Source organism: Alligator mississippiensis, chromosome 4 (genome assembly GCF_030867095.1).
Source record: "Alligator mississippiensis isolate rAllMis1 chromosome 4, rAllMis1, whole genome shotgun sequence".
In the NCBI taxonomy this organism is placed as follows: Eukaryota; Metazoa; Chordata; order Crocodylia; family Alligatoridae; genus Alligator; species Alligator mississippiensis.
The window spans coordinates 127,896,926-127,909,867 of record NC_081827.1 but is presented as its reverse complement, the minus strand read 5'-3'; the positions used below and the strand labels follow the sequence as shown (position 1 = coordinate 127,909,867).

Sequence of the window (12,942 nt, the reverse complement as noted above, 5' to 3'; positions counted from 1 at the left end):
CTCCACAGCTGTGGTCCACCCATGCGAATGAAGTGGGGCACATGCTGAGTGCTGAACCAGTGCGTATCATCCTGAACCCTGCCAAGCCACTTCCTTGTGTCCCACAGTACCCCATCTCAAAGGAAGCTGAGGAAGGGATCAAGCCTGTCGTTTCCTCACTCCTTGAGTAAGGGATTATTGTCCCAATACGCTCCCCTTGCAACACACCTATCCTACCTGTCAAAAAACCTGGTAAAGATACGTATTGCTTTGTGCAAGATCTTCGAGCTGTAAATGCCGCTGTGTTACCCGCTTTCCCCGTGGTCCCTAACCCTGCCACTATTCTTTCCTGTATCCCTTCAGATGCTACATATTTCACAGTAGTGGATCTTTGTTCTGCTTTTTTCTCTATCCCCGTTCATAAGGATAGCCAGTATCTGTTTGCATTTACTTATCAGGGATTTCAATATACCTGGACAAGACTCCCTCAGGGATATACAGAGTCCCCAACCCTGTTTTCCCAGATCCTAAAAAAAGATTTGGATCCTATCACGTTCAAAGGGGGGTCCACCCTTGTTCAGTACGTTGATGATCTATTGTTAGCCTCACCCACTTTAGAGGCCTGTGAGCAAGATACTTTGACACTCCTCACAGCTTTAGCTCAGAAAGGCCACAAGGCCTCAAAATCTAAATTGCAGCTCTGCAAGTCTAAGGTACATTATTTAGGGCATGATATCTCAGCAGGAGAACGACACCTTTCCCCTAGTAGAGTTGAAGCTATCCTCAACATTCCCAAACCTATGACTAGAAAACAGATGAGGGGATTCTTAGGTGCAACGGGTTATTATAGACAGTGGATCCTGGGTTATGCTGCTTTCGCAAAACCCTTGCAAGCATTCACTCATGATACCACCCCGGAACCCCTCCCTTGGACTCCTGAAGCCGAACAAGCATTTGTGGTCCTTAAGCAAGCCCTCACTCTTGCTCCTGCTCTTGGACTTCCTAATTATAAGAAACCCTTTACCTTGTTTTGTCATGAACGGGAAGGAATCGCTTTAGGAGTACTCACTCAGCTGCATGGTGAAAAGCATCGCCCAATTGCATATTACAGCTCTGCCCTTGATCCCGTAGCTGCGGGACTTCCTCCTTGCCTCCGTTCAGTTGCAGCTGCTGCCTTGTTGGTTGAAAAGGCAGATTCTCTAGTTTTGGGACACTCTTTAACCGTTGCAGTTCCACATGCTGTGATGGCCCTTCTGCTCAAGGGCAAAACTCAGCACATTTCCAATTCCCGTCTTACTAAATATGAGAAACTTCTACTGTCAGCTGCAAATGTAACCTTAAATCGCTGTTCAATTCTGAATCCTGCGTCACTTCTGCCTATTGCCTCTGATGGTGAGCCTCATGATTGCCTGTCTATCACAACTCAATTGTTAACCCCTCGAACTGACCTCAAGGACATTCCTATCCCGAACTCTGACCTTGTTTTGTTTGTTGATGGTTCCTGTCTTAGAAATGATGCAGGCAAATTAGTTGCGGGATATGCAGTATGCACTCAGTATGCTGTTTTGGAAGCCTATTCTTTACCCCAAGCTCGTTCTGCTAAAGTTGCTGAACTCATTGCTTTAACACGTGCTTGCATTCTTGCAAAAAATCAAACCACAACCATTTATACTGACTCTAAGTATGCTTTTGGTGTTGTTCATGATTTTGGACAAATCTGGAAACAAAGAGGGTTCCTCACTTCATCAGGGACCCAAATCAGTCATGGTTGTTATGTAAAAGCGCTCTTAGAAGCTGTTCAATTGCCTCTTGCTATTGCTATTGTTAAATGTAAAGCTCATGAGAAACCGTTTGATGATGTCACACGAGGAAATGATCTGGCAGACCGTTCTGCCAGAAATGCGGCCCTTTCTGGCCCACAGGCTCCTAACTCTGTTTTTGTTTGTTTTTCAGCAGACCAGTCTCCTTTGGCTAGCCTTTCAAGTCTGGCCCTTCTTCAAAATCAGGCCCCAAAAAAGGAAATAAATGACTGGCTGCGTGCAGGATGTTCACTGCACCCCGACTCTCTCTGGCGCTCCCCGGACGGCCGCCTGGTGGCGCCTAGAGAGCTTTTGCCACATCTTGCTCGTTTAACCCACTCTGTGGCCCATACGAGCAAAGGAGGAATGATTGCTACAGTACAAAGAAATTGGTTTGCCCCAAATTTTCCTTCCATGGCACAACAGTACTGTAGCTCCTGTCCCATCTGCTTAGCTCACAACATTGGGCAACGGGTAAAAACGACACCCGCAGCCCATCCCCCTCCATGGGGACCGTTTGTAAATCTGCAAATTGATTTTGTGCAGCTACCTAAGTGCTGTTCTTATGAGTACATTCTTGTTATTATTGATGTGTTCTCTGGATGGGTGGAAGCCTACCCATGCGTACGTGCTGATTCCATCACTGTAGCAAAGAAATTGCTCAAAGAATTCATCCCTAGATTTGGATTGCCTCTCACAATAGATAGTGACCGTGGCACCCATTTCACAGGACAGATAGTAAAAAACATCTGCCAAGCACTCAACATACAGCAACACCTACACTGTAGTTATCATCCACAGTCAAGTGGTGCTGTAGAACGTAAAAACTCTGATTTAAAAACGCGCATTTCGAAGATTTGTGCTGAAACAGGCCTCAAATGGCCTGATGCACTGCCCATTGCTCTTATGCACATTAGAAACACTGTTAACAGAAAACATGGCCTAACCCCTTATGAAATACTCATGGCACGACCCATGAGGATGCCAGCTACACCACCTGTTGCCCCTCACCAAACAGACCTACAATTAACTGATGAAACTGTACTAAATTATTGCAAGGCATTAATGAAGTATGCCAGGTCTGTTCATTCACAGGTCCAAGAAGCCTTACCTCAACCACCGGATGTTCCCTGTCACAACCTCGAACCAGGGGATTGGATCTACGTAAAGGTCTATCAACGGAAAAACGCACTTCAACCCAGATGGAAAGGACCTTTCCAGGTACTTCTAACCACTAATTCTGCTGTTCGTTGCCAAGGTCACCAAACGTGGACTCACGCCTCGCACTGCAAGAAGGTATCACCTCCATTGGACCCCGAAGCAGCTGTATTCCAACCAAGGTTGGGATCTTTCCCTGAGGCCAAGGACAAAGACCCTCAGGACCTCACTCAGGCAAGTGAGGAGCATCAGGGTGCAAGTGCTAGTAACCTCTCCCCTGCACCCAACACCTCAGCCCAGCCGGATTCATCAGTTGAAGAACGAAGATATCATCTTCGGCCTCGAAGAAAGTGAATGTTCCCATTCGGAAGATCACCACCTCGATCAAGACCAAGAGCCGACATTATCAGTCCTTTAGGTAACTTGAGCCCAGAGGACGAAGAAAGACTTTGGCTGCCATCCTGGGTTTGGCTGGTAGTGTTCTTTTTCTTACTGGTGCTGGTTATGTTTGTTGTTAAGATTCTTTGTCCCTCCTGTATCTAAAAATGGCACTGATATCCTTATATATCACACTTGGGTATCTCAGTATCACCCAAGGGGGGTGGGAGAAAAATTTGTATTTGCAGATCTCCCATGCGGTGGCTCAAGCTGGAAATAAAAGTGACTGCTGGATATGCTCTCACAGCCCAGCACACCTACACCAAGGAATCCCAATGATCGGAGTACCAATATCCCTCCAGCAATGGGGAACAATAAACGGCGGCTTCGTTAGACACTACTTGTTAGCTGCCCATCGGTCCGCTCCTAAAGAATGGAGGGCCGCCCCTGCTAACTGGATAATCTCCCCAAGAGTAGAGGCGCCTTTCTGTTACAGATCCAACAACACCGGAGCTTATAATAAAGCCACACCTGTAGGACACTACCCTCATTGCCTAACTACTCTAGATTATAGCCCTAGTAGCACCAGTGGAATCCTGTTGGGTAACGTACCCTCTCTCAATTGTACAGGATTCATGGTCTACAACTTTTCTAAGGAACCTCATGTTGCTCTCATTGCAAACAGATCAGAATTTTACATTCACTCCAATTTTACTTCTTGTAATATATCTCGGTCCAGCAGAATAACAGCTGAACGTGGACCGTCCTATACGATGCATATCAATCGAAAGTGCCGGATAGGGCACAACAACTGTCGAGATTTGAGTACCCTTTCTGCCCCAGGCCTTTACTGGCTCTGCGGAAACAGGGCTCATAAAATCTTGCCCTGGAATTGGGTGGGGGCATGCACTCTTGGACGTGTTATCCCTGGTTTCAAAATGCATAGTGCAATATATCTGGAACAAGTAAAAAATTTCAACCATCACATGAAAAGGGCGGTTAACCCCTTAGCTACCAGAAACACAGGGTTCCATCGATCTGTGAGAACCTTCATACCGTGGCTTGGAGTAAGAGAATTGGAACTAGCCATAATTAACATTTCAGCCACAATGGAAGCTATGGGAAATGCCACTGCGGATGCAATTCAGGCTCTGCAAAAAGAGATCTCCCAGATCTCACAAGTAACTATACAACACCGCATAGCCCTAGATTACCTATTGGTATCCCAGGGAGGAGTATGTGCCTTAGTAAACTCCACCTGTTGTGTCTATGTCAATCAGGACATGCGAATCGAAACTGACATTCGCAAAATCCGAAATCAGTTAAGGGTCCTACATCAAGTGGCCTCAGAAAATACTGACTGGGGTCTAGAAGAAATGTGGTCTTGGCTAACCTCCTGGCTCCCAGATTTCGGGGCCCTTGGCAAGAAAATCCTGTATGGAATATTGTTTGTCTTGATAGTTCTGATAATGTTCTATGTCTTAATGCAACTGATCCTCTGCTGAGTGAAAGCCAGCAGGGGAAGCTTTAGCAAGGCAAGAAAACCCACAGCAGAGTCTAGAATAATGGTGTTACAAAAGTGTGAGCAGATTGAAAGAAAACATGAAAGGCTGCATGATGAAACAGAGGGGCTCATGAGAATGGAAATTTAAGGCTAAAGTGAGACTAAATAGTCTCAAAGGGGGGGGCTGTGGAATCAGAAAAAATATATGCCTTAAACTTTGATTATTTTAGTTATAAGATGACATAACCGCTTTGTGTAGAATTGCTGGCTCTGTACAGTAGAACAGATAAGGGCAAGTGTTTGTTCTTTGTAACTCTTCTGCAAATGCTTCGCTCACCGCGGCCTTGAAGGTAAAAAAAAAAAAAGTATGTACAAAGTAGATTTCCAGGTGCAAGAAGGAGGTTTGTGAACTAACCCTATCTCCCCCATAATTCCCATCCTGATAACAGCAAAGAAATAATGAAGTAATATTATAGCCGCTTTTCATGCTAATTTCACTGTATGATCACGTGAGTTGTAAGCGACTGTTAAAAAGTATATAAGCCTCCTGATTTTGCTCTTGGGGGGGGACCCCTTCCAAGTGCTTGGGAAATCCATGTCACTTTGGAACTCCTCCTACAGCTGTAGTTTCTTTTGAATAAAAGCTTCTGCTGACCTGACCCAAAAGTACTCTGTGTGTGTTTCCACGACAGCATGATGCAACACCTGATTGTAGACAACTAGGTACATGTTTCGACTTGCAAATAATTCAGTAAAGTGGCTTGATTTTAATGTAGACTTTGCTAACCCTTTTTCAGAAGGAATAAATAAATCTAATTTTGGAACCAGTATTTTACTGGAACTGAAATTATAATTTGTACTTAAACCTAACTGGTTTGTAAGTGAATGTTTCCTGTTTTGTTGAAATCATTCAGAAGTGGTTTCAAATAGATTGCACATTTGTGTGTCCTGCCACATACTGATATCCTAGAATTAATATAACTGGTTTAGTTTTCTCAAATAAAATAATGATATTTAATGATATTTTTTATTAAACATAGTTTTCTTTGTTGTGTTTTGCTACCTTTTTGTTAATGTAAAACTATTAGTTCTTGCTTACAGTAGGTTGTGTCTGGCAGCAAATGAGCTCCTGCAGGGAAGCTGCCAGAGCACATAGGTGGCTCCTCTGCATCAGCTGTGCTAGCTGGGCATAAAGTGCACCCTGGGTATAAGCACATGCACCTTCTGCTGGCTGGTGGAAGGCAACAGAAGCTGCCTGCAGTCTGAGCTGATTTTATTCTCTGCCTGCAGAAAGAAATGGTTTTGCCTCCATAGGAGACCTGTCAATGTGAACACACTTACAGAGTTCTCCCAGAAAAAACAATATAGTGCAGTTCAGGCCTTAGTAACTTATTCAGGCACATATCCCTATGCCTTTACTTAGATTGAGTTTTGCATTTTTAAAAAAACTGAACGCCCCTTTCATTTTTCTTGTAGACTAAGGTATTCTTGGTACGTGTAATGGTGGCAGAATCTAGTCCTTGCTCAACAATTAGTGTTGGTAGGTAAAGAAGGTCTTTCCCTGAGAAAATAATAATGGGTTTGCCCAACTAAATATATGCATTTTTAGCTATGGTAAATAATTAAAGCTTTCCCAAAGAAAGAAATGAACAGTGAGGTTTTTGTTTAATCTACTCTTAAAGTTAAGGCTTGTTTATTTTACAGGTAAATAAAACCTGTTAGGTAGGTTACAGTGGATGTTACCACGTTGTGAGTTATAGGAACTTGCACTACTTTTCCAATTGTTTCAGTATTTACCAGGATCCTTGCTATCAGCGAGCAAGCAGTAGATTTATACCTCTCTGGGACAAGGAATCTCACTGGTTGAGGAGTAAGGATGTATTCCAGGATCTAGAACAAGTTTGCTCATGTCAGATATTTAACTGGAATAGATCAGCTTTAAAGATATATTGAAGTCAGCAGAGTTATGCTCATTTACACCAGGTGACCATTTGTGTTTGTATGCTTCTCTGAGTTACAGAAAGAGTAGGAAGCAGCAACCAGCACAGGAACCAGTCTTTTAGCTTCTGAGACTTTAATTTGGCACTAGGAAATTAAATTACAGGTGATGACTGGAAAGTGGTGTATTTATAGCCTAACCTGATTGCTTGCTTGTTTGCGTAAGGGCAACTTGTATGAGTGAAGGTTACAAGATCAGGCTTCATTCTTCAGATAAGTATGTTACCTGTGCTCTTTTCCTGTTGACTGTCCAGCAAGCATAGTGATCCCCAGGTTTAGTAAACACAGGCACAGATGAGTAAGAACAACTGAAAAACAGGTTTTATTTGTAGTGCAGTAGGCAAGCCTCTGTAGTCCTTTAGTCTCTCAGCTAGTTAGGTTGCAGCTCTCTCAGGGACCATCTCTCAATTCTCAACTCTCTGTCTCTTATTAGGGCACATCTGTATATTTTAATTTTTATCACTACATCTTCCTTCTTAACAAAAATCAGTTAATACAAAAATCAATTAATACCTGTCTACAGAGGAGAGTTTATTAACATGTCACCAGTGAGTGAGTCTTTACCATTGACTTTCCTATTCCTCCTTTCCTGAAGCTCTTTTAACAAGTCTCTGGGTGCATCTGCATGTGCAATTAATGCTACCTAGACTTACTGTGCAGTAAGCCAGCCCTGGGAAGGCATTTACATGTGTACCCTGTGGGTACGTCTACACATTCATTAATGAGTTTTTGCTAATGCTCATTAAATTTAGTACCTCTGGGCTCCTATACACATGCAAGGAGACTGCTCCAACACTGTCATTTCAGCATATTGGAGCAGACTTGATTAATTGAGTCTGCTGGAGCGTGGTAATTACTGTGCTCCAGCAGACTCCAGCGTCATATAGATCAGCATCCCCAAGCTGAAAAATGGGAACAGGGAGCTTTAAACTAAAGCTCATTTGAGCTCATTTGCCCCCGCCTCTTGGAGCACATTTACAAATGTCCTCCGTTTTGAGGTACTAGAAAAAGGTGCATGAGCCCATTTTAATGCGCATTAGCAAAAGCACACAAGTTTTTTGTGAAACTTTAATGAGCATTAAAATAGGCTAATGTGCATTAAGAAGCCCCTTCTGAATCTTTCAGGAAGTTTTACTTTCTTCTCAGACTAATAAAGTATCAGATCCAGTTTCTGATTTGTTCTTGGTGGGAAGCTTTTCCTCAAAGGCCTGACTCTTTATACTGAGATCCAGGGACTTGTACTTTTCACAGCTGTGCTTTTGGACCTAGCACAAAGTACATCAGGTACAGCCTGCTGAGGCCAGTTTTCTTTTTCTGGATGACAGTATTTGCATGTGTGTCCATAGGTGCATTTCTTCCCTTAAGGACCTGGTTGCTTCTTGTTTTCTGGAATGATTATTACCAATAATTTCTATCACTGCAGAAGGACTTTCAGCCTTCTGTACTTAGGCCTCTAATATATTACAGCCCATATCATCAACAGTCCTTCAATACAAGTATGGCAGTTTCCAGTAAACAAGGAGGTCATTGGTGAGTGTGGAGATAACTGAGGAGGCTGATCTGAGATCCACACATTCAACTGCAGATGTGACTGATAGTTCTGGGAAGAAAAGTGTATCCTGGTGATGTTGGGTCATGACTCTTTCTCTTTGACTCTCATCTATTTGCCTCCATAGTGAGACATGTTTGCTCAAAACAGTCAATGGCTTGTCATACATCACAGCACCATAGGGGACAACTCAGAGCTTGAGTCTTCCAAGTATTGGTGTTAATATTGCATGTCTTTAGATTGGCTTTCAAGATGTCCTTGAATCTCTTATTTTGCCCACTTCTAGAGTGGTGACCATCCATGAGTGGAAATATACGACCTGTTTTGGGAGCCAGTTGTCAGGCATTGTTATAAAAGTCCTGTCCAATAGAGCTGGTGCCATATAAATGTGGCTGATGTAGGTGATATTTGCTTGAGCTGGAACACTAGTGTTCCTTCTTCTGTCCTTCCAACTGATGTGGAAGATTTTCTGAAGGCACTGCTGATAGTAACATTCCAAGACTTTCATGTGTTTCTAATTTGTCATCCAAGTTTCACACCCATACAACTGGGTAGGGATGACAACAGACTGGTAAACAAGAGGTTTGGTTTGAGTCCTGATGTCAAGATCACTGAAGATACGATTTCAAAGATGTCCAAAGGCAGCAGTGGTAGACTTTATCCAGTTCTGAATATCATCCTCTATGTTCACATTTTGGGAAAGGTGGCTGCCTGGGTAGGGGAAATGCTTAACATTCTCCAAGGACTGACCTCTAACTAATATGTGAAAGAGCAGCTGGTTTATTTGGGTGGGTTGGTAAGATATCTTGCTTTTCATGAAGTTGACAGTGAATCCAAGCATTTCATATGCTCCACAGAAGCAGTTAAGAGTGACATGAAGAACTTTGATTGAGTTGGCACACACAACACAGACAGTCATCAGAATATTGAAGGTCAGTAACTGTGGTTTTGGTTAGCTTGGATGGAACATAACTGGTTGATGTTAAAGAGACTTATGTCCAGGCAACGTTGTATGTTGGCTCCAGATAAAAATCTATCAGCAATGAGAAGTGGAATAACTGATATAGAAGGCAAAGAGCATCAGTATAATCATGCATCCTTGCTTGACTCTAGTTCTAATAGTGAAGGGGTTGGTTTTCAAGCCATGTTGTCAAGAACAAGTCTGTCCTTTGCTCCAGTCAGTCACTAGACACCTGGATAGTTCCATGGCTAAAGCACAGAGTTGGTTGCAGCAATTTAATGCCTCATTAATACTTGTGCATACAATCTGACATTATTTTGCTGCAGAAGCTTCTGCATACAGTTTGAGGAAATTCATTGTCTGAATGCTTTCTGTGAGCATTTGAGATGCTGAGTCATATTGGCAGAAATAAATGAAAAAAGGTAGTGAAAACGGACCAAGAAAATTAAATCAGAAAACCAAATAATTGATTACTGGCACAGCTCTAATATATGCCTAGATTGTGCGAAAAAAATTAAACTTCTGAGTGCCAAAAGCTGAGGACTCAGTTAATTAGCTCTATATACACAGTTATAATTGCATTGAAAGTTGTCTTGGATTTCTTTTTAATGAAAAGCCTTATTAAGAGAACATTTTTAAATTGCCCCTGATTGTCTATCATGCCTTCTGTAGCTTTTTAAAAAATAGCTCCGATTTTTATGGGGTCTCTTTGATTTTTCTTGTGACTCTGTGGATGGTATGTTCTAAAATTTAATTATGCCACATTTTTATCTGAAGCTTTTTCATGCATTCTAGTTTTAAATGGAGGCAGCAGCAGAGTACAGAAGTGGGACTTGTTCTAGTGTGGGAAGTGGGACCTAATCCAGGCCCAGTAAAGGAGAAAACTTGAAAAGATTCCTACATGGATACTTCAGAGCCTACCTTGCACCCTGTGGCATTGTCTCCTTATTGGAAATTATTGGGTAGAGGAGGAGTGAGAGTAGGGAAATGCCTTTATAAGCCAAAGAGCTAAATTTTGATGGCTGAAAATAGAACAGATGTCTGAGTCCAGCTTATAAGTGTTTTGTTCCATGGAACTCAAGACAATAAGAGATTCTTTTTCTCTGTTGTGACCCCCTTATGCCCATGAAACAGTGTATAGAGGTCAGTATTGAGGAAGGCAAATTCTCCCAGTTCAAGAGAGATGTAGTTTATGTAATCTGCCCTATATTGCACTTCCGCATAGCCTTCAACAGCTGTAGGCCACAGGCGTGGTTAAGGACGGGTGAGAGGGAAATGGTGGCAGAAGGTAATTTATAAGGTGGTCAGGCTGGCGGCAGCAATAGCAATCCCTTGATTTTTGAGGATGATCTCTACTATGGCTCATTGATAGGACTTAAAGTGACTTCAGAGTCCAATCCTTGAGCAGAAGTTGCAGGGAGAGTAGGCCATAAGCTAGGATTTCTCTCCTTTTCCTTTCTCCATTCCCTCTTCTCTGCTTCAAGAACAAGATACTTCACTTTGAAAAGGGCTGGCAGTTGGTTGATGTTGCAGCACCATTGGATTTGGTGGTGTCAGGACCCAGGGCAGCCGGCCAGCAGCTCTCCCTGACTCCCACCTGGGCAGTTAAGGGTCCGTCAGGCAGGTACTTGTGACGCATGGAGTGGAATTTATTAGGCGGACGCTTATCAGTTGCAAAGCAAGGTTATTTACTCACGCTGTCAAGGTGGTGAAAGACGGAGGTCAGATATACTTGGTTAGTTATAGCTTAAGGTTCGTAGGTCGTAGGTCGGTCTGCATAAGAGTTTGGTGGTCGCGCAGAGAAATGGTCTGGCCGGCAGGTCGTCAATTTACGTCTGATAATTGGGTTGAGACGGGGGAAACTGACAAGTGATCAATTTGTCAGTTACTCTCACGCATACGTTCAGAGGTTTTTCAGGTGTGTGCGCGGAGGTCTCCCGTTCTTCACGGAAGTGAAGATGGGTTTTATTTGTGTAATAGCCAATTGCTTTTCGCCACATCATAAATTTAATTAGAATCGCCAATTATCTAGCGGTCTTCGCTAGGGTGTTATCATAGGGTTACTCCTTGTTTTCTTTGACCAATTATAATGATTTATGTACAGCACAGAAGGCTAAGTTCTATTTCATGTTGGTGTCGCAGTTATAAATTTCTTTTTGACACGCGCAGCAAAAAACTGTTACTATCTTCTTGTTAGTTAACTCTTAGTTAACCTAGTGCAGACTATTTTTGATTAATATATTTCTTGCTTGTGGCATGGGCAGTACTTAATTTGGTTGTGACAGGTGGCAGCCAGCTCCTCCCAGCTCTTGATATTGACATCCGTTTTCTTGAGGTACACCTGTAATATGCCCTTGTAGTATTTCCTCTGGCCACTGCAAGATCTCAGGCCATTACAAAGCTAGGAGTAGATCACTTGTTTTAGGAGCTGAGTTGCGCATTCATACACAATGTACAGTCCAGTGAAGGTGGTGTTTGAGAATCACTGACTCAATGCTGGTAACCTTGACTTCAGCAAGGATGATGGCATTTGTAAGGTGATCTTCACATTGGATGTAGAAGGTTTCCTGGAGGCATCATTGGCCGATACCTTTCCAGGCTCTTGAGATGACAATGGTAGGTCACCCACATTTTGTATTCATAAGGGAGAGGAGAGATGATGACTACATTGTAGACCTGGACTTTGGTGTCTTTCCAGAGATTGCAATGAATAAAGACGCATTGAAGCAGTTTCCAAAACGAGGCATTTGTGCACTGAATCCTGTGCTGGATCTCCTCATCAATGTTCTCTGTCTGAGAGAAGTAGCTACTGAGGTAGCGGAAGTACTCAACTACAGGGTCATTCCCTCAATAGTAATTTGGTCACCCCAAAATCCTTGTCACTTGCACCCGCCTATGCTCATTTGGTGTCATCTCTCTCCATCAGTACATGATCCCAAAGACTCATTCCAATCCTAAAGACAAGCTGCATGAATCCTCCCACGCATTCCTTTCCCTTCCCATCCCACCATGCTACAAATATATGGGGTTGTGGGTTTTTTTCATTAACTATAGCTGCTTAATAACTGCTTTATCATAAGAGTAGTGGGTGGGGCTATGCTATCATAAGAGTAACGGGTAGGTGGGTGTTTTTTGCCGCCCAGTTGATAGGCAATTGCTGTCAGTGTTGTTGGTGGTGAGGTTGTTCTGGCTTTTTGTTTGTTTGTTTGTTTGGTTTTTCTGAACTGGACTACATTTCCCAGCATGCCCGAGCTCATTGGTCTTTGTACAGTTTGCAATGGGGGCTCCCTTGGAACCCTCCTGTTCCCTGCCCAGGTATACCATCAACCTGTTTTTGTAGTGCCGCATACAGCTTCTGGTGGTGTGTTGTGAATTGTTTTATAAATTTTTTTGGAATATTTTTCAAAATGTGGCTTGCTGTTTGGCTTGTTTCCCCCCTCCCTGCAGGGCTCGTTCACATGTGACTGACGGTGCGTAATGCCCCCCTCCCCCAAACCACTCACAGTCTGGAAGCAGAAAACCCCTGGCCCAGTCCAGATTGCCTCCCCCTTCCCCTGACCATCCTCCCCTCTACCCCCCATCTGCAATACCTCATGCCCCTATATACAGACACGGA

General features: G+C 43.2%; 1 protein-coding gene across 1 annotated transcript in view; it reads left to right on the top strand.

Annotated features, from left to right (window-relative positions):
* Positions 1-5,484, top strand: part of LOC132250197 (syncytin-1-like) — a 29,024-nt gene extending 23,540 nt beyond the window's left edge. The window contains exon 2 of the mRNA XM_059726603.1: positions 2,874-5,484. Coding sequence (XP_059582586.1) covers positions 3,482-4,819 — 1,338 coding nt within the window. The 5' untranslated portion in view covers positions 2,874-3,481 and the 3' untranslated portion in view covers positions 4,820-5,484. The remainder of the gene's footprint in view (positions 1-2,873) is intronic.
* The last annotated feature ends 7,458 nt before the right edge of the window (positions 5,485-12,942 follow it).